The sequence below is a fragment of the Bombyx mori genome, chromosome 6 (genome assembly GCF_030269925.1).
Source record: "Bombyx mori chromosome 6, ASM3026992v2".
Taxonomy (NCBI): Eukaryota; Metazoa; Arthropoda; class Insecta; order Lepidoptera; family Bombycidae; genus Bombyx; species Bombyx mori.
In genome coordinates this window covers 1,948,787-1,972,343 of record NC_085112.1, presented here as the reverse complement: position 1 = coordinate 1,972,343, position 23,557 = coordinate 1,948,787, and the positions used below count along the sequence as shown (strand labels likewise).

The window sequence follows — 23,557 nt, the reverse complement described above, 5'->3', positions numbered from 1 at the left end:
ATTTTTATTGCCATAAAACACTGGTCAATTATTTTGGGTTCCTACAAATTAATATCAATATTATGTAGTATTTTGATCCCGAATAGTAGACGTAATTAAAATTATTTAAATGGTTTGGTCTCATGTTTAATAAGGCCATAAAAAAGCAACTTTTGATGTGAAACATCGATTTCTGGCGTGGCGACGCATGTCGTGGCGACGCGTCGCCACGCTATATGATGGTATATATGTACAGTCTATATGTAGTAGTGTGTACGGTGTGGCGACGCGTCGCCATGAGCAATCGACTGTGCGATTCTCTCCCACTCGATCCGGCGTTAAGCCATCTCTCTCGCTACACTGAACTCGGATACCTATAGTGTATACTCCGTAGTGTATACAGTGTTGTTTACTACAGTACACATAACCATGTTTTACTTGAAAACAAATTATTTTTTCGTAACATTTTATTTTATCATTATGATATATTTAGTTCCTATCACAATCTGTTCTTTTCTGCATATTACTTTTACAAAATAATGTCGATGTTTTACATCTGCCAGGCGTCCCGTGACGGCTCATATTTTTTTAAAGTCGGATTTTGTTATGAATGAGGGGATTACTGGTGGCCCGGAGGCCTTTCCAATTTCACCATGACAGATGGGCGAGAAATGGCTTAACCGGTTTTTAAAACCGGAAAACGTATAAAACTATGAAGTGTTCACAGTGTCGGAAGTAATATAATGACAATAAATAAACTCCTAATAATCGTTTTAATAAAACTTTTAAATATAATATTAACATCGTTTGTAGTTTAAATGAAGGACATTGCTTTGTTGTTGTTATTGAATTAGCACATAATGAGCTTGCTGTCGGCCGCAACGGTGATCAACGCTGAAAGATTTCCAATAATTAATGCCAGTATTTTTCCAATTTTCGTGGATGTAATTAAGATCGTGATGTCATTTCAGGCCAAACAAACGACAATCTAACAATCATAAATAATACACTAAAATACAATGATTAGTCGGGTATGATGTCATGTGTTTTGATTGGATTTAGCGTGACGTTAGAAATCTTAGGAAATAGTAGGAAGGTTTTACTATTGGTAGGACCTCTTGTGAGTCCACAGGGGTAGGTACCACCACCCCGCCTATTTCTGCCGTGAAGCGGTAATGTGTTTCGGTTTGAAGGGTGGGGCAGCCGTTGTAACTATACTGAGACCTTAAAACTTATATCTCAAGGTGAGTGGCGCATTTACGTTGTAGATGTCTATGGGCTCCAGTAACCACTTAACATCAGGTGGGCTGTGAGCTCTTCCACCTATCTAAGCAATAAAAAAGTATCGAATAAATCTAAATTTTTTTTTTGGTTACTGTAGCCCTGTAACTGTATATCAGCCTCTGGTACCCATAATATATAACACAGGGAATTCTAATTTGGGGCCGGATAACCGTCCGTGATTTGTTCCCAGTTATTTATTCATCATCATCATCATTATCCTGCCCTTCTCCCAGTCACCTGGGGTCGGCGCAACATGTTTTCTCCTTCCATACTCTTCTATCATATACCATTACTTCGCTCACTCCCCTCTTACCCGTATCGTCTTTCGCACAATCTATCCATTTCTTCTTAGGTCTACCTCTTCCTCTATATCCTTCCACATTCATAGTTAACACTCTCTTACCAACCTCGTTTTCATTTCGTCTCATCACATGTCCACACCATCCCAAACGCGCACTCCTCAGCTTCTCTGTCACAGGTGCCACTATCAGACTTCCTCTAACATATTCATTCCGTATTCTATCCATTCTCGTTACTCCACACATCCATCGCAACATTCGCATCTCTGCTGCATGCAATCGCCTTTCATCCGCCACTTTTGTTCCCAGTTATTTATTATTATTCATTAAAACAGTTGGTACAAGTCATTGAACACGTGACGAGATATAGTCACATAGTATCGCAATGAAACTCGATTTTTCTCCAACGAACAATGGATGAATAAACGAGGAATTTCCAAAGTAGGCAGTAACAAATTACGCACTGATAACCAAATGATGGTTATTTCCAAAGAAATTTGATTCAATAATTTATAATTATGAATTATTACCGTTTTCATATCTTATACTTTTAAACGAGCAATTCTTGTATATTAATATATTATATATTTAGGATTCAGAAGAAAAACCATTTTAAAAAAATATAACAATAATTAGCACACTACAACTTTTGTTATTCTCAAACTCTAATTAATTGACTAATTCAACATAAATCACCAAACAACCAGAATACATAATGAACACTTTGATATTATCTTGTCTTTAAGCACACATTTACAGAGACTTAAAACAATGACTCACGCACACCATGTCCACGACTACCTTCTCTCACGAATGTCGACCGACACCGACAAATGCGCGGGTGACGGAGCTGCGCGCCGGTTTTATACCTTTTTAGTAGGGTATTCCTTACTCGGCCTCTCCTGACTGTGGTTCGTCCTCGACCACATAGCTTCTGTGTTCTTCTTCTGGAATCTCAGTGACGACCAATGTCAGAGGCGACTAACGCCGGGTGCGACTAACGCAAATGACGACTAACGTCAGAGGCGACGAACGCCGGGTGCGACTAACGCAAATGACGACTAACGTCAGAGGCGACTAACGCCGGGTGCGACTAACGCAAATGACGACTAACGTCAGAGGCGACTAACGCCGGGTGCGACTAACGCAAATGACGACTAACGTCAGAGGCGACTAACGCCGGGTGCGACTAACGCAAATGACGACTAACGTCAGAGGCGACTAACGCCGGGTGCGACTAACGCAAATGACGACTAACGTCAGAGGCGACTAACGCCGGGTGCGACTAACGCAAATGACGACTAACGTCAGAGGCGACTAACGCCGGGTGCGACTAACGCAAATGACGACAAACGTCAGAGGCGACTAACGCCAGGTGCTGATCAGTAGGAGCGCCACCAGCAGGCACACCCATCAAGCCGCGGACCAGCGAGACGCCTCTGCACGCCTCGGCCGGTACGCACCACCACTGCCTCTGGAGACCACTTGCCACGCCAGGGCACCATGTGCTGTGTCGCAGCCTGCGTTGTCTCCCAGTAGTCCCCACTGAAATCATTGAACAGAGGCATCCCGCTCGGCCATACTGACCGGATCGTGGTAAACCGGAAAACTGAACCATAACAATCATTGACAACACAAGGTCAAAACACAATAATCAGAAACTATGACAACTCAAATCGTATAAAACGTTCTTGGCCTGGCTGTCGGCGCAGCTAGTGTCATTGATGCCACCCATATTATCATTACCACAAATGATAAAACCAATACACATCACTTCACAATATAGAGTCAGCGACTCTCAGGTCATTACTAGACCAATACAACAATAGTCTCCTTTGAGACCCAGGTCTCCGCTATACCACCAGCCGCCCATCGGCCTCTGAACAACTCACAAGTGAGTTGCAGTTACGACTACGGACAAGTGCGTACAGTACGACCAAATAGTGATGGTATCAGCTGTATCACTCGGTGGAGGTACTCTCACCTCACTCATCAGTTTTCTATGTTTAACTCGTCAGTAGCAAGAGGCAACTTTTCTTTATGTAATCATGAGTGTTATAGGTTCTATTACCAGTTTGGGCCATCTATCTTCATTTCAACATTAAATCATAAAAAATTAACCACATCATCGTCATATTTTACTAACTTTGCTTATCGGTGTCGAATTCCTTAAAACTTCTGTGAAGTCTTGCTTTAATATTTCGGAACTAAAGCATTTGGTACCAGAATCGAAATAAAAATAATTCGACTCACCAGATTGATTTCCCAAAAATTACCCGATATTACGCAGCTACCGGCACGTTGCTTGCGTGCTACTGCCGCAGGAACCATCGAGGGGCCCGAGCTGGCGGCAATGCCCGTGAGGCACCATCCTCACCATTCGGTAAGGTCCACGGATTCCCGGATCTAGATTTCCTATAGACTAGGAGCTCGACCTAGTTCTCGACTTCACGGCTCCGAGACACCTCAGTCATGACATCAATAATTAGCGTCCTCACCACAGGTGTGGTGGCGTCTGTTCCCACCAGAAGCTGCAGGGCAGATATCTGTTGTCTTGTGTTTTGTGATGTTCAGAATGAGCTGTTGTCTGTGAGCTTTGAGTTCTTTATCCCAATTCTGAATTTAGGATTCAGAAGAAAAACCATTTAAAAAAAATAACAATAATTAGCACACTACAACTTTTGTTATTCTCAAACTCTAATTAATTGACTAATTCAACATAAATCACCAAACAACCAGAATACATAATGAACACTTTGATATTATCTTGTCTTTAAGCACACATTTACAGAGACTTAAAACAATGACTCACGCACACCATGTCCACGACTACCTTCTCTCACGAATGTCGACCGACACCGACAAATGCGCGGGTGACGGAGCTGCGCGCCGGTTTTATACCTTTTTAGTAGGGTATTCCTTACTATATATATAATCTGAATCTCGGAAACGGCTCCAACGATTTTCATAAAATTTAGTATACAGGGGATTTCGGGGGCGATAAATCGATCTAGCTACGATTTATTTTCAGAATATGTTATTTTATTCGTGTTTTCAATAATCAACTCTTCCAGACATCTATTGGCGAATAATAATACTATTTTTCTTAATTGAGGGCAACTAACCGCTTTAAAGACACAACAAGATGGCGTTATCAAAATCATCTAGTGATATTAATATGAGACAATGACAAATGTAGTCACTAATTTCTTTTTCCTTTATGTTACAAAATACTGCTTGTCATAAAATTTTATTGTTTTATGAGTTCTTTTTATTCATCGACATTGGGGGTATTTGAGATTAGATATTTAAAACATTCTTTGATTACATAGTTGTATTAGTTGTACTAAAAAGCAAAAAAAAACAATTTTAAGTATAAAAGATATTTGTGTTGATCCCGCGCATGTTTTAAGTACCCCTGTGCTACTTATTACTGGCGAGGAGAATTAAATAGTAGGAAGGGTTAGATAGGCAGGAGGCGATTTTGACTACGTGTCTTCATGTGTGCGCTAACATCCGAGCTGAGAGCACAATGGAAACACATATTCTGGTGCGACTGCACAATAACTCAGGCGGATCTGTGTGCTTAGTGCGAGCTTTTTAACGTTCTCGATAGCGTAAAAGTTAACTCATATTTGTATGCAGTTTGAACAGCGCCCCTACTGGCAAACCTAGGCAAACGTTCCAACTCCATACAAATTTGAGTTAACTTTTACGCTATCGAGAACGTTAAAAAACTCGCAGTAAGCACAATGGTAGAGGCGCTGCGGGCGAATGATGGTAGGACGTCTTATGATCCTCAACGGGTAGGTATCACCACCCTGCCTATATCTGCTGTGAAGCAATAACATGTTTCGGTTGAAGGGTGGAGCACAACTGACACTTAGAACTCATGTGTTGTGACGGGTGGCGGCACTTACGTTGTAGATGAATAAGGGATCTGATAACCACTAAACCCCAGTTGGACCGTGAGCTCGTTCACCCAACCGCGTAATAAAAATAAGCCTATTCAAAAGGGGTCGAGCGGCAGTGAAAAGGTTTATTCTAAAAAAACATTGTTGTCTAATTATTAATCAATACAACCCACTACACCATCGAAGCATAAACAACATCAAAGCTTCATCATAGACATCATTATTATTATTAAATCTTTATCTCAGTAAAGAAACCGTACATTATGTTATATTACTATACTATACTTATATTATGTATTACTTATAATCTATGTTAGTAATTTCAAAACCTAAAACATTACTATCTGACTATTACCATATATTTTTTAGTCTTTCCCGTTGCAAAGGCTATTAATTAGCATTCCCTCGATCTTGCTCAATATGATGTTAAGAAGACTGTTGCTAATGTTTTAATAAGTATTATTCTGATGATATTTTACTGATCCGGCATTTATTTACTTTTGTATTATCACGCTTGCGACACCCATGAGACCGAAGAAGCTCCTGCAATAAAGAAAATCATTTTATTTTTATTATTTATAAGCCTTACTGTCGCTAAAGTTTTAACGCGCATATAAATTAGACTCATAAAGAAATTATTATTGTTTCGCATCCGTTATCAATCTACATTTGGGGTCTTTAGGATCAGCGTTGATAAGGAAAATTAAATCGTTAGGATTAAAGTTTATTGTGTTTTTCATTCGCAAGGTAACAACGGTGACTGTATAAAAAGTTTATCTTTATATAAAAATGTATATATAGTGCCTCAGAATCATTTGTGGTATTCAGCATAGATAAAAAGGTAAGACGTGTATTTGACGGGGTTGTGACAAAGGCAAGATCTTCCACTGAGCGGTCCAAATTGTTCGGTAGACAGACAGCAAATGTTATTGTTTTATTTATTTTTTATTTATTTATTTATACTTATTGTACACAAAAAGAAAATACAATAAAAACAGATTTAAAGAATGTCTCTAAATACTATGTACAAAGGCGAGCTTAACTCATTCATTAGTTTTCTTCCAGCAAACCATTAGCAGAGAGAAATACGATGTATAAGAGGGGAATAGTGTACAATATAAAAGCTATTAAAGCATGATTTTTAAACTAAGCTTTAAAAAAAAACTAGTATAAAATGAAAAATACATATAAATAAACATACATAAAACAATAACTTAAATACAATTAAAGTGACAGGAAATGTTTCTTCATTTGACTCTTAAAAACTTCTAGAGAGGAACTAGCACGAATAGGTTGAGGGAGAGAATTCCATAATCGCACTGCTTGTATTGTGAAAGAGCCACTATAGCGACTAGAGCTGTGTATGGGTATTGTTCGGAACTTATATTGTTATAACTAGATGATGACCACTTTGCTCGTTTTTTTTTTTTTTGATAACGCCATCTTGTTGTGTCTTTAAAGCGGTTAGTTGCCCTCAATTAAGAAAAATAGTAGTATTATTCGCCAATAGATATCGGGAAGATTTGATTATTGCAAACACGAATAAAACAACATTTTCTGGAAATAAATCGTAGCTAGATCGATTTATCGCCCCCGAAATCCCCTGTATACCTACTAAATTTTATGAAAATCGTTGGAGTCGTTTCCAAGATTCAGATTATATATATATTAATATACAAGAATTGCTATATCATTTTTATGAATGAGGGATTACTGGTGGCCAGGAGGCCTTTCCAGTTTCACCAGGACAGGTGGGCGAGCAAAGGCTCAGCCAGGAGAGGTGAAATTAGCTAACAGCTGCCCGAGCGCCTCCAAAGGAGACCTAACCACTCATGACCGGCTGCTTCACGAACGAATCTGCTTGTATAAATGCAAACTTATCTTGAAAACGTCGTTAGCGATATCTATGAGCTCCACCTTTGAGATAATGACCTGGTATACTGATCTAGGGCAACGAACATATTTTTTTGTTATATAAATGAGTAAATATACTCACAGAAACAATATCAATAACATTACCTCATACGGTACATAATGGCAAATTTAAAAACATCACCTCTTTCGATTCTAACGCGTTCTTATTATCTTGGCCTATATATATCTATATGTTTGTTTGTATGCAACTAAATCTTTGAATACCATTTTCACTGAGTTCCGATTAACTAGAAAATTAGCACACGCATCAAGGACCGATAGCAATACAATAATTTTATAATTTCGCTCTAAAATACTGACCGGTGTTGACAGGAGAAAATAAAGAACGTATTAACTTTGTAAATTCCGTTTGCATTTAAGCGTGTGTGTTTTTTAAAATTTTCATTTCATAAAATATATGATTTGTAACGAAGCTGCTCTTCCTTTATTGTGGAAGCCATTATTTATCAAAACGTGAGGCCCAGTTGAGTTCATCGGATGCTTTACCCATGAAGCCAGTGATGTCTCGAATCCAAAGATGAGAGTATTATACATACAAGTCTGGCTATTAATCAGAGTACACGAACTAGCGACTTAGATCTTCTCGAGCGACTATAGTAATTTTTTCCCCATCAATCGATTATGTCAATATGAATTGTTAACATAAGTAACATATTGCCTAGTTCTACCAAACCACAATCATATAGCCGCTATTTCAATTCTCCAATCCTCGAGATTGGATCTCAGTTAATTCAAGAGCCAGCGACATTTAAGCGGTGCATTATCTGCGCTGCAAGCTCGTTAATTCCACCTATGTACGAAAATAAAAACAATCGATTAAAATGATTGCATACTTCGCTTTGCAGAATTCAAAATGACAGCAAACGGGAAGATAGAGAAAGAGGGAGATAAGGAGAAGACTCGCATAGCGACGTTAGATGAAGCTATGATGGAAGCCGGTAAGTAAGAAAGTGCATCGAAGTAAGCAACACTGCCATGCTCACAGCTACGATAAAATACAACAAACACAATAAAAATAGACGAGATATTGAAACTATAGCGGGACAAACCCACCGTGCAATCGTAATACTTAATGTTAACTAAATATTTATTTTCATTTTACGTCAAACAAATACGTAATATGTAGCATTTGCTCTTGGATCAACTTCATGTTTATTCTACATTAACTAGCTTATAATAAAACGTTATATTATTTTTTATGAAACAGTTTCGGAAAACCCCGTCGCAGTATTTACTGGCTTTTTGTTATTTTGCATATAAGGTGTTTATAACAATATAAGCATACAATATAAACCAACAATCTTAACTATGTACTTATTCGAGAATTTATAAAATTTTGCACCTTAAAATTTTTTTTCAGTCTTTTGTAGTGTCTAAGAAAAAATATCTCTTATTTATATGTATGTTGTCTTTTTTGAATGGCTTCGTCGTTGAGTAAATTTAAATGTGGTCATTAAATCGGAAATTCGCACAGAAATCTAAATAAGTTGGGCAGACTGATTTAGGTGATAGTTCGTAAAATAATCTGTGTTTTTGTTTAGACAGTTCGATAAGATAAAGATATGACATTGAAGCAGTAAAGTAAACTACATAATAGATAAATAGATTGCATTGATACCATATTAATGTTAGGAGAGGCTGGGCCTTGAGCCCGCGGTCTGCTCCAACCATATGCGATTGCATCAGTCAAGCATGCAGTCAAGTCCCACCAAAAAAACCCGTTTAATAACGGTTTAAGCCTAGGCCTAGCAGAGGTAGAGGATTTACAAATAAGCTTTATTTTTAAACTAAAGCTATATGAGGGCTTATAACATCATCAAATAGGTTAGCTTCGTTCATGCTTTGATTATTAAAATTAAGCTAATCATGAATGCATTATATCTAGTCTCAATTTTGTGCTTCATACAAATGCGAAGTCTCCGTGTACGCTGCGACTAATATTAATACACGAGCAAAATAAAACTGATGGATTCTCAACCAAGAAAATAAATTCTTAAATGTGATAATATGTATGAACATATGAAAATATCAGGGTTTGGTGTTTACAACATTCTGCATATGCTGATGAGTGGTGTCATTCTGATGGGCATGATCATGCAGAGCTTGGCCCTCGGGTACATCCTGCCGGTGGCCCAATGCGACCTCAAACTTACCTTACAACAGCGAGGATGGCTATCAGCTATTCCGTTCTTAGGTAAGATATTGTTATTGTGATTGAAAAAATTGGGTTGGGTGAGTTTTCTATATTTTTATTATTATTTTTATTGCTTAGATGGGTGGACGAGCTCACAGCCCACCTGGTGCTAAGTGGTTACTGGAGCCCATAGACATCTACAACGTAAATGCGCCACCCACCTTGAGATATAAGTTCTAAGGTCTCAGTATAGATACAACGGCTGCCCCACCCTTCAAACCGAAACGCATTACTGCTTCATGGCAGAAATAGGCAGAGCGGTGGTACCTGCCCGTGTGGGCTCACAAGACGTCCTACCACCAGTAATTACGCAAATTATAACTTTGCGGGTTTGATTTTTATTATATTTTTCTGCGATCGACTCTGTAGATAGCGAAGACTCTGTGATAGTGATAGTAGATAATGAATGGCCTTTTTTAAAGCCGTAGGTAGATGAGCATTAAAGTCAATGGCCCATCTGGTGTTGACCAGCTGCTCAAGCCTGAGCACCATATAGCGTGCAATTAAATTTCATTTGGAGCAGACTGAAATAGACAATTGCTTCGCAGCGGAAATGTGGTTATGAATTTCAGCACGCTCTTAATACCAAAATTAACCTAGACAGGAATTAGGGGAAGCGTTACTATGTGGACGGATAGCCGGGAAGAGTTCGAAGAGGTCGCATACCATTATTACTGTTGACTGACTTCAGAAAATTGTTACGGCAATGACTATTGGCTATAAATTTCATATCATTGATGATTTTACAATATCTGGACTTTTTATGGTCGAGGAATTTTTCATTTGGTCCTTTTTGGCTTAATTTCAGCAATAATATTAACATCATACTTCTGGGGCTGGCTGGCAGACACCCAGGGTCGGAGACCTGTGATGCTGTTCTCCATGATCATATCCGCGGTATTCTCGGTCTTTGCCAGCTTCTCACCTGAGATCATCTCATTTGCGATCTTGCAATTCCTATCTGCTGTGTTGTAAGTATTCTGCTAAAATGTTTATCCGTTATTTTTAATGGCATTGAAGGCATACCAGATTAATTTAATGTATTACCTAGTTTAAGCTGTTAATTATCGCTAAAGATTATCACGATGTATGCAAACGTAACAGGTGTTTGGGCCTGGTACACAAAGTTAATAAAACTTCAAAATCATGAACAATCACATCGCAACCATTTATAATATGTCCTTCACAAAATTAAACTGTCTGTGGAATGATAAATTTGTATCTGCCCAATTAAAAAGTAATTGGCCATTGACATGATGATTTTTTTAGCATGTCCGGATCATCAGCAGTGGTTTACACGTATCTCGGCGAATTCAACAACCTGCGGCACAGGGACAAGATGGTGGCCTTCGGGTCTTCGTTCGTCGGTATCGGAACGGTTATATTACCATGTAAGTCATACCTAAATCAATTGATGATTTTGAAATACGTACTTAACAAATATTCACGATTGACTTCCACGGTGAAGGAATAACATCGTATAATGAAAATCAAACCCGCAAAAATTATAATTTGCGTAATTACTGGTTATAGGACCTCTTGTGAGTCCGCACGGGTAGGTACCACCACCCCGCCTATTTCTGCCGTGAAGCAGTAATGCGTTTCGGTTTCAAGGGCAGCTGTTGTAACTATACTGAGACCTTAGAACTTATATCTCAAGGTGGTTGGCGCATTTACGTTGTAGATGTCTATGGGCTCCAGTAACCACCTAACATCATGTCGGCTGTGAAGCTCGTCTACCCACATAAGCAATAATAAAATATATATATAACTTTTTGAAGGAAAATTTTTGGGATCATCGCTTTTGGGAACTATAAAAATAAATCCCTTAAATATTAATTTATCAAATGCTGGGAAGTGGAACTGATCTAAGAATATTTAGCCTATTATTCAGTAGACAATTATGTGGCAACTTCTGACATTGCGAGTGGCACGAGCGACTGTGATCTTCCACCATTGAAGGAGTCTACTTATCCGCCTTCGAATGTAACAAAAACAAAAAGAAAAACGTGGAAATGATCGTCTCAGTAACGGGCCATATCGAAGCTGAGTTTTATTTTGTTCAGCCATCAATTGTTTAAGATGATCCCTTGATCTCGTTTTTACCATCGCACCCAACGCTACCGAAGTACAGTTCATCCATACTACCTGGAGCCACTGCGTTCATTCACAGTGCGTTTCCAGAGATCCTTTTTGCCATGTACCATCTGGCTTTGGAATGAACTCCTCTCTACGGTGTTTACCGAGCGCTATGACATTCTGCAAACAAGGCTTGTGAAGAGTACTAACGGTAGGCAGCGGCTTGGCTCTGCCCCTGGCATTTCTGACGACGGTCACCACTCTCCATCAGGTGAACTGTATGTCTGCCTAGGGCAATAAAAAAAACGTCTTATCTGCGTCTCATTAGTACACAAGACTAAGTTAATGATCTAAGATATTCGTTGCGCAAACTCATATTGTGACATGCCATCTTTGGTTACATTAGAATGAAGCCGCTCCACGGGATTTCAATGGGATAATTCTTCCGCAGGTATATCATGGCTCATTCTACCTCTAGACTTCGCGTTTCCTATAGTCTACCTTGACATTCTTTATCGTCCATGGCGTCTACTGGTCGTAGCCTGCGCAGTGCCTTTCGTTATTGCATCAGTGCTATTGCTTTTCGCTCCGGAGAGTCCGAAGTTCTTGAACGCCAATGACCGGTACAGCGAGGCTCTGGATGTGGTGAAGACGATCTATTCGGGAAACAGAAAGATGTCTAAAGACGATTTTCCTGTAAGTTAATTTATGTTAATCAAACCTATTTTTACGGTTTAGTCTCGCGTTTTTTTAATGTCATTATTTATTTCGGGCATTAAGAATCCAGTACATAGCAGATTAATGACTCACTCGGTGGTCCAGCAGTTAGCGACCCTGTTTCGCCGAGCGTCGTGGGTTCGATTCTCACATCGGGCAAAAGCTTTGTGATGAACTGGTTTGTTTGCTATTTGTCTGGCTGTTTACTATTTATATATGAATATATTTAAATGCATATAAATATGTACGTCAGTCTCTGGTACCCATAGCGCAGTTAATAAATTGGGGCCGGGCGTGATTTGTTCCCAGCTATTTTTCGTGGTGATTGTTGAGATGACCAGTCAGTCGTATTACAATAATAATGACAGTAAAAAAAACGCAAAATTAAACCGTAAAGTTTTGATTACGTCCACAACTCACGAAGCTTCAGGAATAGTAAATTAGCCTATCCTTAAATTTTAAAGTTACAAGCTTTACAGGCTACCTTTTTGGCAGTGCCTGTCATGTTTGAACTGGATTACATAATTGTGTTAAAAAGAAACAAGCAGACCGTATTATTTTAATATTAATTATATATTTATTGTTTTTAATATTAAAATATTATTATTACATGCATACATTTTTGTGCGTTTTTTTCTTTGTTTTCAAACTACATACATATATAACATTGTATTTCAGATAAAATCCCTAGTAATGGACAGTCAGCTTTCCAAAGCTTGTAATAGTAAAGGAGCCGCTGCCGTCTGGTCTTCGATGAAGGATCAGACAGTACCTTTGTTCAAACGTCCCCTTCTGCCTTGGACCCTGCTGACTTGCTTTGTGCAATTCGGAATTTTCGCCACGTAAGAGACAAATTTTTATTCTAATTATACATTTGTAAAAAGGCTTTTATTAACTTCATACGTATTTTGGTTTGTATGTAATTTTTTTTTTTAATGTCATTGTCACCGATTTCAAGGTGTCCGATTAACTTGACAAATTTCATACGCATCAAGAACCAATGAAAATACAATAATTTTATATCTTCGTTCTAATATCTTATCCAGTTTAAATATGATAAAAAATACACTAATTGTTGGTTCGATTTGCTATTTGGGATTAGGGTTGGTAAGAATGGAACGAGTGAAGTCACATCTTATGTGAGTCAGAGAAAACTGTAAGAAAGGGAAAAGAGAATGATAGGTAGAGAAAAGCAAGATGGCGAAGACTCTCAAATATTAAGTGTATTATCTATGACGAAGACCATAGATTATACACTTAATATTCGAAAAAAGACGACTGAATGAGCAGAGCCTAAAAACCATGATAATTAATTTTTAATTATAAAAACAGAAGATTTTAAAAGGGAAACAATAAAAGTGCATCATTGGAATAGTTTTATTTTATGTGTCACGATCCTACACTAATATATATTTATGTTTTGTTATAATTATAATAAAGAGCTTTAACGCAATGGCTTCCGAGCCTCGATGCAATGCTATCGCGATATATGAACATTTAACACATTCAATTTAATATTTTAGCGAGTATTGTCGCTAAAGGAGGCATAATGACTAATTTGCAATTGTGTATTTTTTTTTAGTACCAACGGTTTTTACGTATGGTTTCCCACGATACTAAACTCTCTCGCCAATCACGAAGGAGGTGAGACTGGGATCTGTGATGTCTTGGACGCAAGTAGGGAAACTGCAGCCAATGGAACTGATGTAAGTTGAACTGATCACTTGATGCTTTTAATGTCTTACAGGGATCGCAACAACTTTCCTGCCAGCTTTTCCCACGAAGTAATCGTGCGTTTAGTTTTGAAATGTAAAGGCCGTTATAATGCTGCAATGTATCTACATGAAATTCCGAAATTACTTCTCAAGGGAGCTTAGTTTGAGCTTAGTAGCTGTAACGGCTCAATACATAAAAATCTGTTAAAAATAAAAATGAATACCTTTTCGTGCTGGAGTTCGGGATAAATAAAAATTCTACTGAATTACAAGTTAACACTGTATTGTCATTTAGAACACTCACAAAACACTTTAAAATTCTTAATTCACTTCTTCCGCAGAGATTAGCCTGAACAAACAGACAGACAGACAAACAAAAATTGTAAAAAAAATTATTTTGGTGTGTATGTACCGTATATATATTCATATGCATGTAGTAAAAATAGGCTATTTCAATATTACAAACAGATACTCCAATTTTATTTAAATGTATGTATATATAGATATGCACCATCGAAACAGTATTTAATGCATCAAAATTGTGTTATACAAATAAAGATATCGACTTTTTCAGATAGCGTGCGACGATACAATGAACACTACGACTTTCGAGCTCTCGATCTATATAGGGCTCGTGTTCTGCTCCATGTACATCGTCGTAGGCTTCCTCGTGGACTTCATCGGGAAGAAGCCGATCCTCATCGCGCTTCTGAGCGCCACCGGACTTTGCGGGATCGGCGCCCACCTGGCCTCCAGCCAACATCTCGCGGTAGTTCTGTTCGCCATCTTTCAAATGTGCGGCGCTTGCATCGGCCTCATGAATGCGGTTGCCGTTGAATTGTTCCCCACGAAATTCAGGTAAGTTTATTGGTAACACTAAAACTAATATTAACTTCTTCTTTTTTGGCCTAAAGGTCTCTAGATACCAGCCCATAAACTAAAAAAAAAACTTCTTTTATTAAATCTTCTTTTTTTCAATATAGCAATTGGCTCTTTGCAGCTACATTGTTGCCTGGTATTTTATTATTTATTTGAAATATTACATATATTCCATTGGGATTATTTATTTGAGGAAGTACTTTTCACTGAGTACTATTCTGTATTTACTACTATTTACTACTACTACTATACTACAACGTATTGATCCTAGGGAAGTGGTAATATTAAAAGAACCATTTGAAATTTCAGAGCCATGGCGATTTGTCTTTCAATGATGATGGGAAGGGTCGGGTCGATGATTGGTTCCAACTTAATAGGGGTTTTCCTGGAGACGAATTGCGGAGCTGGCTTCTATCTTTTCGGGGGAATTCTTATCGGTAAGATTATACACGAGATATGTCTACTAAGATCATTTTTCTGATGTTCTGCAATGGAAAATTTCGTTCGTTTTTTTAATCTAGCTACGCGTATATTTTTCCTACTTACCTAATCGTAATTCTTTATTCCTGAGTGCTAGTAAACTTAATGTCAGTTCCAAGCTAATCTGTTACCTAGTTTATACCTTTGTGTCAGAAAATGAAGTGATCTTTGAAATCTAAAAATGCCTCTTTTGGCAAAAACTACACAGGAATAGTATTCGTATGGAGGGTAGAGGTAAGGAGAACCGTCTCATAAGGGTGAAGCTTGAAAAAGTTTTCCACTTTCAGCACTAAATAACAGTTCAAAAATCCTCCAGAATGACGCTAGCATAGGCACAGGGTATGATATGAATTGAGCAGCTGTTAACTGATTGAAGTATGCTGAGTTAGGAAATTTAATATATTTCATGACTAGAGTAGATAGTGACAATGTAATATACAAGACCTCACATGTTTACGTAGTCCAAACGAATTTCGTCAATATAACCTAAAATTGTTGTTGTGGTAAAACGTGGAGACATCGATTGTATTTTCTTATCAGCTTTAAATAAAATACTTTTGTGATTTTGTAGAGTTCTTTGCAGTTCTTTCATCCTTTTTTATTTCTCTATCTTATTCTAATAACTTTCAGTGCCTTTTCCAAAATTAACCTGGTTGCTACTGTAGCGCCACCCTTATTTAACAGATTTTAACGGACACTTTTTACACACAGACGGTTGTCCTCACCTCTACCCTCCATAATTATTAAGACAGAGTTTTACAGATTACATAAAAGCAAACAGTAGACAAATAATTTTTACCTAGTTAATATAACTCGAACTTCTTGGAACACATCTGATTATGGCTATAGAGCCGATTGCAGATAAATATAGAGAAAAAAAAAAAAAACCTGGTTAATATATATGTAAAATTAATGGAAATGTTTTAATTAGTTATAATTTCGGTTGACTTGAATTTAATAAAACGATTTTTTTCATTCGTATAAATGAATTTGTTTGCAGTAAACGCCATATTCTGTTTCACACTACCCGGAAAAAAGACTTTGAAGAGGAAACAGACGGTTGAGCCGACACACAATGAAACCCACGAACCAGTATGAACCAGCTTGGACCTGATGCTAAGGACAAAAAAACTACATTATTTTTTAGAAACGATCAGCAAAAGGAGTGGTGTGAAGAGAGTGAAAAGTGACATGAGATTCCGCAGATAACGAGATGTGGTTTTTTTTTTAATTTAAAATGAGTAGGTTTATTCTGATAATTGATACTCTGTAATGATGCTTAGAGCCAGATAATTTGTACTGAAAAAACATACCTAAGTACCTATGAGGGAAACGATATTGTGAATTTTATTTTCATGACTTACCTACTTCAAGTTGACAAGAAAAGTAAAGAAAGATTTGTTCTTTTTTTTAATTTGATGCAGTAAATGAAAAAAGTAATCGCAGAAAATATATAAAAATAATGTGAAAAAAGCACCTGTGTTTTAAAAATGTATCGCGCTGGAAAATTTTATACTATGTATAGGTACCTAGCTTATGTATGTACACATGTATATAATGTAAATATAGAGTAAATTATTTTTAAGAATATGAACAGCTTTTCCTTTTTACTAACTTTTCCTTACGAATTATCCACAAAATCTCAATGAATATAAAAATAGAATCATTTCAAATTAATGACAATTAATTACGTAAAAGGAATGCGCGCTTCAAAGAATCTAAATTAATACCGTGATATTTTATCTATACTAATATTATAAAGCTGAAGAGTTTGTTTGTTTGTTTGAACGCGTCAGGAACTACTTACTGGTCCGATTTGAAGAAATCTTTCAGTTTTTTTCCCATGTGTTTGTGCCCATTTATTGAAGAAGGCTATATGCTATATAACATCACGCTAAGACCAATACAAACCGAGCACGAATAAAGAAACCGGAAACCGTTAAAATTTTGCTAAAATAATGTATAACAGTATTGTTCCCCTTTAAAATAGCATATTATGTCTATATGTTAAAGTTGACTCACTATAACGTTTTTTATGCTAACCAAATTTGTTCCAAAATAAAGCATTATTTGTGAAGATGTTTTTATAAAGATGATATTAATCTCTATCTAAATAAGTACGTTATACATTACAAGAATTTAATTTTAAAGAAATGTACCCACACTTGATTTTAATAAGTATCTCTCTATCCATATTTAATGAGTATGAGATGATATCGCAGTTTTAAAATAACATTGCAGCAAAATAATGATCAAGAGTGTGGCCGGCCGATACGCGGCGGCACAGAATAAAAACAATAACAAGAAACACCCAAATCACTTCAAGATAGGCTTTGAAAATTATAGATTTTTGTGGATTTCTAAAGAAACGACATGATTACAGGACAATTCGGGAAGTCTACCATTTCGAACAAAAAACAGAAAAGAGAATTATCAGAATCGGTTCAAGTATTCTCGAGAAATCTGTGAACATACATAGATAAAAAATGGTGGTTGAATTGATAGCCTCCTCTTTTGAAGTCGGTTAAAAAGCGTGATTTTGGTACCTTAAATAACTCCTTAACATTCTATTATTCAAAAATATTTTCACTTTCTACGTAAATGAAGTCGCGGGTAAAATTTAGCGTTATGCCAAATGAAGTATTCCACGCGGACGAAGTCACGGGCAAAAGCTGGTTACTTATATTAAAAAATATATATTTAAAAATTCTACAGTACATTGATTTGAAAATTTGTCTAACTAATGAAGTTTAGTATATAGAATACAAAAAAATTTTAATTTCTGTAAATACATTGATAAAGTAAATCACAAGTAAAATAAATTGGTCTAAAACAACATTTTTCAATTAGCAAAAGTAAGCATCTTGGTGGTAGCTAACCTAGCGAGCTTACGATAAAAGATATTATGTAAGGACTAAATCGATTTTTGAAGTATTCGGCAAAAATCTATTAAATTAATCTATGGAAGTTAAGCAGTATTAACAACGTGCTTTGTTTGTGAAAATTAATTATTTGCATACAAAAAAAATTACAAAACAAACATGAGAAACGGTATCTTAACTTGTTGCTCTGCGCGAAAGAATGCGCAGAAACCACATTAACTAAGTTACTTTTTTCTTTGCAAACAGATTAATAAAGTTTCATGAGCATATCTGATTACTGAAACGCCCTAAAGAACGGAAGTCGAAGGTTTTTTACTTCCTATAAAGCCTGAAAGGAGGGCAGGAAATTTTCAGATTTGTGGGCGGCAGTACCAGGACCGCATAAACGAAAGAAGATGGGGTAGATGCCTGGGCGGTTGCCATGACAACGGGTCCGCACGCATGCGCATTGACGCTACCGGATTCATTGACAAAATAGCGTCGTGGTTTCTCAAGTCACCCTTGAGGAGAAAATGTCGTGAGTGCTGTGGATGTGGTATTTTCGAAATTTCAATCTATCGACATTCGCACTATATGATACTGTAGATATTGGTTCTTGTTTATTTTTTAAAATTAACTAGTCAAACCGAACTCACACAAGATCACTTAGACTAATTGAATATTTTCTGAAAATTACATCGAAATAGCTGCAGCCGTTTAGGCACATACAGGAAATATACACACATAAACACATCGACTTATAGATACATTTTTATAAACACCCATCTAAGAGAGACAGGTTTTATCTCTTTGAAATCAAATAAAAAATTAAACCATTGAATTCAAAACGTAAAGACCAAAGCTAAATGTCGATGGGCGTTTTCAATCAAAATCTTTGTCATTATGTGTCAATGAAAAGCAAATAAATAAAGCAAAGGCAATAAAGCAATATACTTGGATTGAACATCGAGAATACGTTAAGGTACTTTTTCTAAATATATTTAGATGTGAATACATACCTACTTAAATTAACTCTTCCAAAACTTAAACATTTGTGTTTTATTCTTTTTGAAGTGAAAACTTCTTTAGAATCGTTGTGATTTCAAACCGGATGCAACGGAAAAAACGACAGGTAAGAGACACAAATACAAAAATGTGTAGGATGAAGCCAGCAAAGAATGAGACAGAAATATACATACTATTTAATACAGCGTTATCTGTGAGATTTTTTAATACTAACGTGTGTATGAAAGCTCTTGTAGTGAATTTTAATTTAGGATTATACGTGAAATTAAAATATCAATTCACAGAGGGCGCTACCTTACAATTATTTACTAATGACAAAATTTTACATATACTTAAGACGTTTAGGATAATTGTATTTTAATTTTGGAAGGTTTCACTTCTACCACGTGTGAATTGCACACATTTTGTTTTTTTTACACGCTTTATATTAGCTTCACTTGTATGTATGTTTGTATGGTTGTAACGGACTCCTTTAGACGCTATTTTGACGGCGGACGGATTTGGCCACTGTAAACGGCCAGATTTCATTCAAACTTTGTAGATTTATCGAAGACCGATGACAATTTAATATTTTAAAAATAATGAAAAAAAAAATTTGAATAAATTGAAATACAACTATAAAATGAAAAATAAATAATAGTTTAAGAAAACTAAAAAACACGCTTTATGTAAAATTCAACTAAAAATTAGAATTATTTTTTTAATAAAATTTAAATTGAAAATAATGTAAAAAAAAAATTTTTATTGTAAAAAAGACTGGGGTGCATGGTGTTATTAGTTATAAATATTTTTCTGACAGATATGGGTAGAAGAATTATTATTTCAATAATATCTTAAAAAGCACTTCACGCTTTTTTTTAATAAAAAATATATTTTTTTACACTATTTTCAATTTAAATTTATTAAAATTCATTTTCTATTTTTTAGTTGAATTTTATATGAAGCGTGATTTTTTGTTTTTTAAACTATTATTTAGTAAACATGTTACATATTTGCTTATTGATTTTCTCGTCATAAAAATACTATTAAATGTGACACATCGTGATTTCTAAGCTTACAACTCGCATTCCAAAATTTCCTTTCACTTATGCTATCCTAGTAGATGAGATGTCGGGAAAACTGTTCAGGATTCCAGGCAAGCTTTCCTTGCATAAAACAAACAAACTGATAAATTATGTGCCCCATTTTCTTCACTGTTATTTTCCATTCTGTCTATCTGCAAACATTTTCATGAAAATCATCTGAAAATGGCGGCGTCTTTTCAGTTTCCGGATCCGCCATTTTACAGAATAATACCAGGAGCGCATAAACTAGAAGAGGTATCGATTTTCTCCTGGGGGTGTTAGGATGAGACAGTGCGAAATGTTCGTCTCTGTCTATTCGGTAAAGGAAAATCGATAACAACCCCAACGAAATCTTAACAGCTGAGCCACTTCAAACAAGCAATGCGTCAGACTTATTCGATTTCGTATATGCTCTTTCTTTTGGAATAGTTTGACAGTGACCTTAAACTTTTAAAAATCAGCATAATCATGTTTCTCCGTAACTAAAATATCGTTATAAATACTATAATATTTCATGGGTTCTTATTATTTATTATTATATTTATTCATTTCTCAAGTTTTTCTTTAGATGCGTCGTGACTTTTATTGTATTACATAGATGCGTGATCTCATAAACTTCAGGCTTAACTCTCAAATGTTTAATATAATTAGAAAAAAACGAAGATTAGAAGAATCGATTCACACCAAAAAAACGTGGTCGTAACAATCGGTTTTTCGAACAAAGTTAACTGATTGAAGAAGTTGTAATCATCTCATCGTCATTTACCCCTATTTAAAGACTCAATTTTGTTTGCTTTAATTACGAGATCTTTAAGTATGGTTATTATTTTTTTTTTTTTTTTTTTTTTTTATGATTGAAAGTTTACTGGTGGCCCGAAGGCCTTTCCAGTTTCACCAGGACAGGTGGGCGAGCAAAGGCTCAGCCAAGAGGGGTGGGATTTGCTAACAACTGCCCGAGCGCCTCCGAAGGAGACCTAACAACTCAAGAGCAATTGTTTCGCGAATGAATCTACTACCGGATCGGAATCGCGACCCGCTGAGAAGATCCGGCGAGAAACTCAGCGGGCTGATGCATGGGTTAGGTTGCACGTCGACCTCTTTGTCGAGTTCGACGAGTACGGTTACCGGGGTCCCTAAGCCTGCCCCTAGTATTAGAGCTGAAGGCATCTAATGCAAAGGTTATTGGATCTGATGGATCCGTAAGGACGTGTCTAGGGCGTCGACGGTGACTGGCTCCTGCATGATCAGGATTCGGGGAGTAGTCAGCGGCGGCAACGATAAGGCGATTATCATGACGCATAGCCTTATCGAAGTATCGTTCCGACGCTGACTTCATGTATTTCCGAATTGATTCGAGGCCCAGGTCGTCGTGTAGGTCAACGTTCCTCACGAACCACGGAGCCCCGACAGCTAACCTGCAAAAGCGGGATTGTAGGGATTGGAGGGTGTCTATGTGTGTACGGGCCGCGTGAGTGAACACCACACTCGCGTAAGTCATGACGGGCCTTATGCAAGTTTTGTAAAGTGTCACCTTGTTCCGAAGGGACATTTTACTCCGCTTACAGATCATGGGGTATGGTTATTACTCACTGCACAATGACTTATGTATATACCAGTACCATGTCTATGTTTGAGTTATAAATCTTGAAAATCCAGATATGGAAGATTTTCCTCAAGGGTTTTATAACATTCATATTTCAAGGGCTTTATAATATTGTTACACCGGTAAGAGAAGAGAAAAAGAAGAGAAGTACAACGCCATCTATTGTCAGATAGCGGAAACCTATCGAAGGTACTCGACTTGTGAGGAATGTTCTCGACGATTCTAGGGATGTCGTATCGACTTTATAAACTTTACAGAGATGGCACGCAGTCAGTCAGTAATCGGAACTACTCGAAGCGAAACAGCGAACGGTTCACCTGAAGCGAAGCGGAAGAAGCGAATTCAGGATTTTAAAGTGTTCTATGTGTGCTCTTAGTGATTAATACAGTTTTAAGTTGTACTTTGGTGGAACATTTATTTAACCCGAACCCCAGCGTAACAATATTTTTCTTTAGATAAATCACATTTTTCAAAACATTTCACATGGTTTTCAAATCTGATTAGTATGTATAAACTGCAACAAGCTGCAAGCTAATAGTGACACGTTAATCCACTGAGTTTCTTGTCGGATTTTCTTAGTGGGTCGCGATTCTGATCTGAAGGTAGATTCTACGAAGCACTGCTCTTGCTTGGGCTAGTGTGAACAAATTCTCTCAGGTTAAGCCCGTGAGCTTACCTACTCGTCCGCGTGTTGCTGGAATTAGCCCTTAGGCTACCATCGAATAGGTAGAGGAAAAAAGATGATCTGGTAACTGTGCTATGATTCGATCCTGGGATAAATAGCTGCAATATACGTATCCGAGACTATGACCTAAACACAATAATAATGCGCAATTCTAACTGTAACCTAACGTTTACAGCAGACGGTGACAGTCGCGGCCATCATACGAATAAAATAAAAACACAAAATGTAGGCACGCAATTCGCTATGTATAAGTGCTTGTTCACATAGGAAAGAGCGGCGCGGCGATGGGCGCGGGCGCGGTAAGCGTAGCGAGTTCGTGTTCCACAGTTCACATTAGCCGCCAGGCGTTTGCGCGAGGTTACCTGTTTTCAGAGATTGAAAACATGGACGACGATCCTTTATTTTGAACCGAAAATTCATACCTAAAGTGGGCGATGATAACAATAATTATTATTAGAATCGTTGTGCATGAAATTTATAAAGAAAGAGAACGCTAGCAAGAGCAGTGCTACCATCGGAAACGCGACCCACTGAGAAGATCCGGCGAGAAACTCAGTGGGCTGTGTTAATTCGCTCGTCGAGCCCTTCATCGCAAGCGACGGGTTCGACGAGGACGGTGATTGGGGAGCTTACCTGACGTCGCGAGTGAAATCCTGCGTTTGATATTGCCGCGAGCTCATCGCGCGCGCCAGTCGCTAGTTTGCCCACTACTTAGACCGCGCGTGCGTTTGGTACAAGAATACTCGCATATTACCGCCATATGTTTGATATTTGATAAAGAACACTATTTATCCTTACCATATTAAATAAAAGTAATATTTGTATAATGTATTATAATATAAA

At 37.1% G+C, this 23,557-nt stretch overlaps 2 protein-coding genes and 2 long non-coding RNA genes across 6 annotated transcripts in view; 2 read left to right on the top strand and 2 right to left on the bottom strand.

Annotated features, from left to right (window-relative positions):
* Positions 1–17,063, top strand: part of LOC101739498 (synaptic vesicle glycoprotein 2A) — a 26,281-nt gene extending 9,218 nt beyond the window's left edge. The window contains exons 2-11 of the mRNA XM_038011630.2: positions 8,257–8,349; positions 9,444–9,605; positions 10,414–10,576; positions 10,875–10,996; positions 12,136–12,380; positions 13,080–13,243; positions 13,984–14,107; positions 14,691–14,974; positions 15,305–15,432; positions 16,476–17,063. Coding sequence (XP_037867558.1) covers positions 8,265–8,349; positions 9,444–9,605; positions 10,414–10,576; positions 10,875–10,996; positions 12,136–12,380; positions 13,080–13,243; positions 13,984–14,107; positions 14,691–14,974; positions 15,305–15,432; positions 16,476–16,573 — 1,575 coding nt within the window. The 5' untranslated portion in view covers positions 8,257–8,264 and the 3' untranslated portion in view covers positions 16,574–17,063. The remainder of the gene's footprint in view (positions 1–8,256; positions 8,350–9,443; positions 9,606–10,413; positions 10,577–10,874; positions 10,997–12,135; positions 12,381–13,079; positions 13,244–13,983; positions 14,108–14,690; positions 14,975–15,304; positions 15,433–16,475) is intronic.
* On the bottom strand, positions 747–23,452 carry LOC134199025 (uncharacterized). Its single transcript, XR_009973342.1, has 3 exons — positions 23,348–23,452; positions 5,832–6,019; positions 747–873 (listed from the first exon to the last, which is right to left on the bottom strand). It is a non-coding gene; the product is annotated as an uncharacterized LOC134199025 (long non-coding RNA).
* On the bottom strand, positions 14,567–16,477 carry LOC134199023 (uncharacterized). Its single transcript, XR_009973340.1, has 2 exons — positions 15,542–16,477; positions 14,567–14,998 (listed from the first exon to the last, which is right to left on the bottom strand). It is a non-coding gene; the product is annotated as an uncharacterized LOC134199023 (long non-coding RNA).
* LOC101744891 (putative transporter svop-1) overlaps positions 23,422–23,557 on the top strand; it is a 42,454-nt gene continuing 42,318 nt past the window's right edge. The window contains exon 1 of one of the 3 annotated variants that reach the window (XM_038011629.2): positions 23,422–23,557. The gene's annotated coding sequence lies outside the window, so the exon portion shown is untranslated. The other 2 variants (XM_062668943.1, XM_038011628.2) reach the window with 2 other exon arrangements.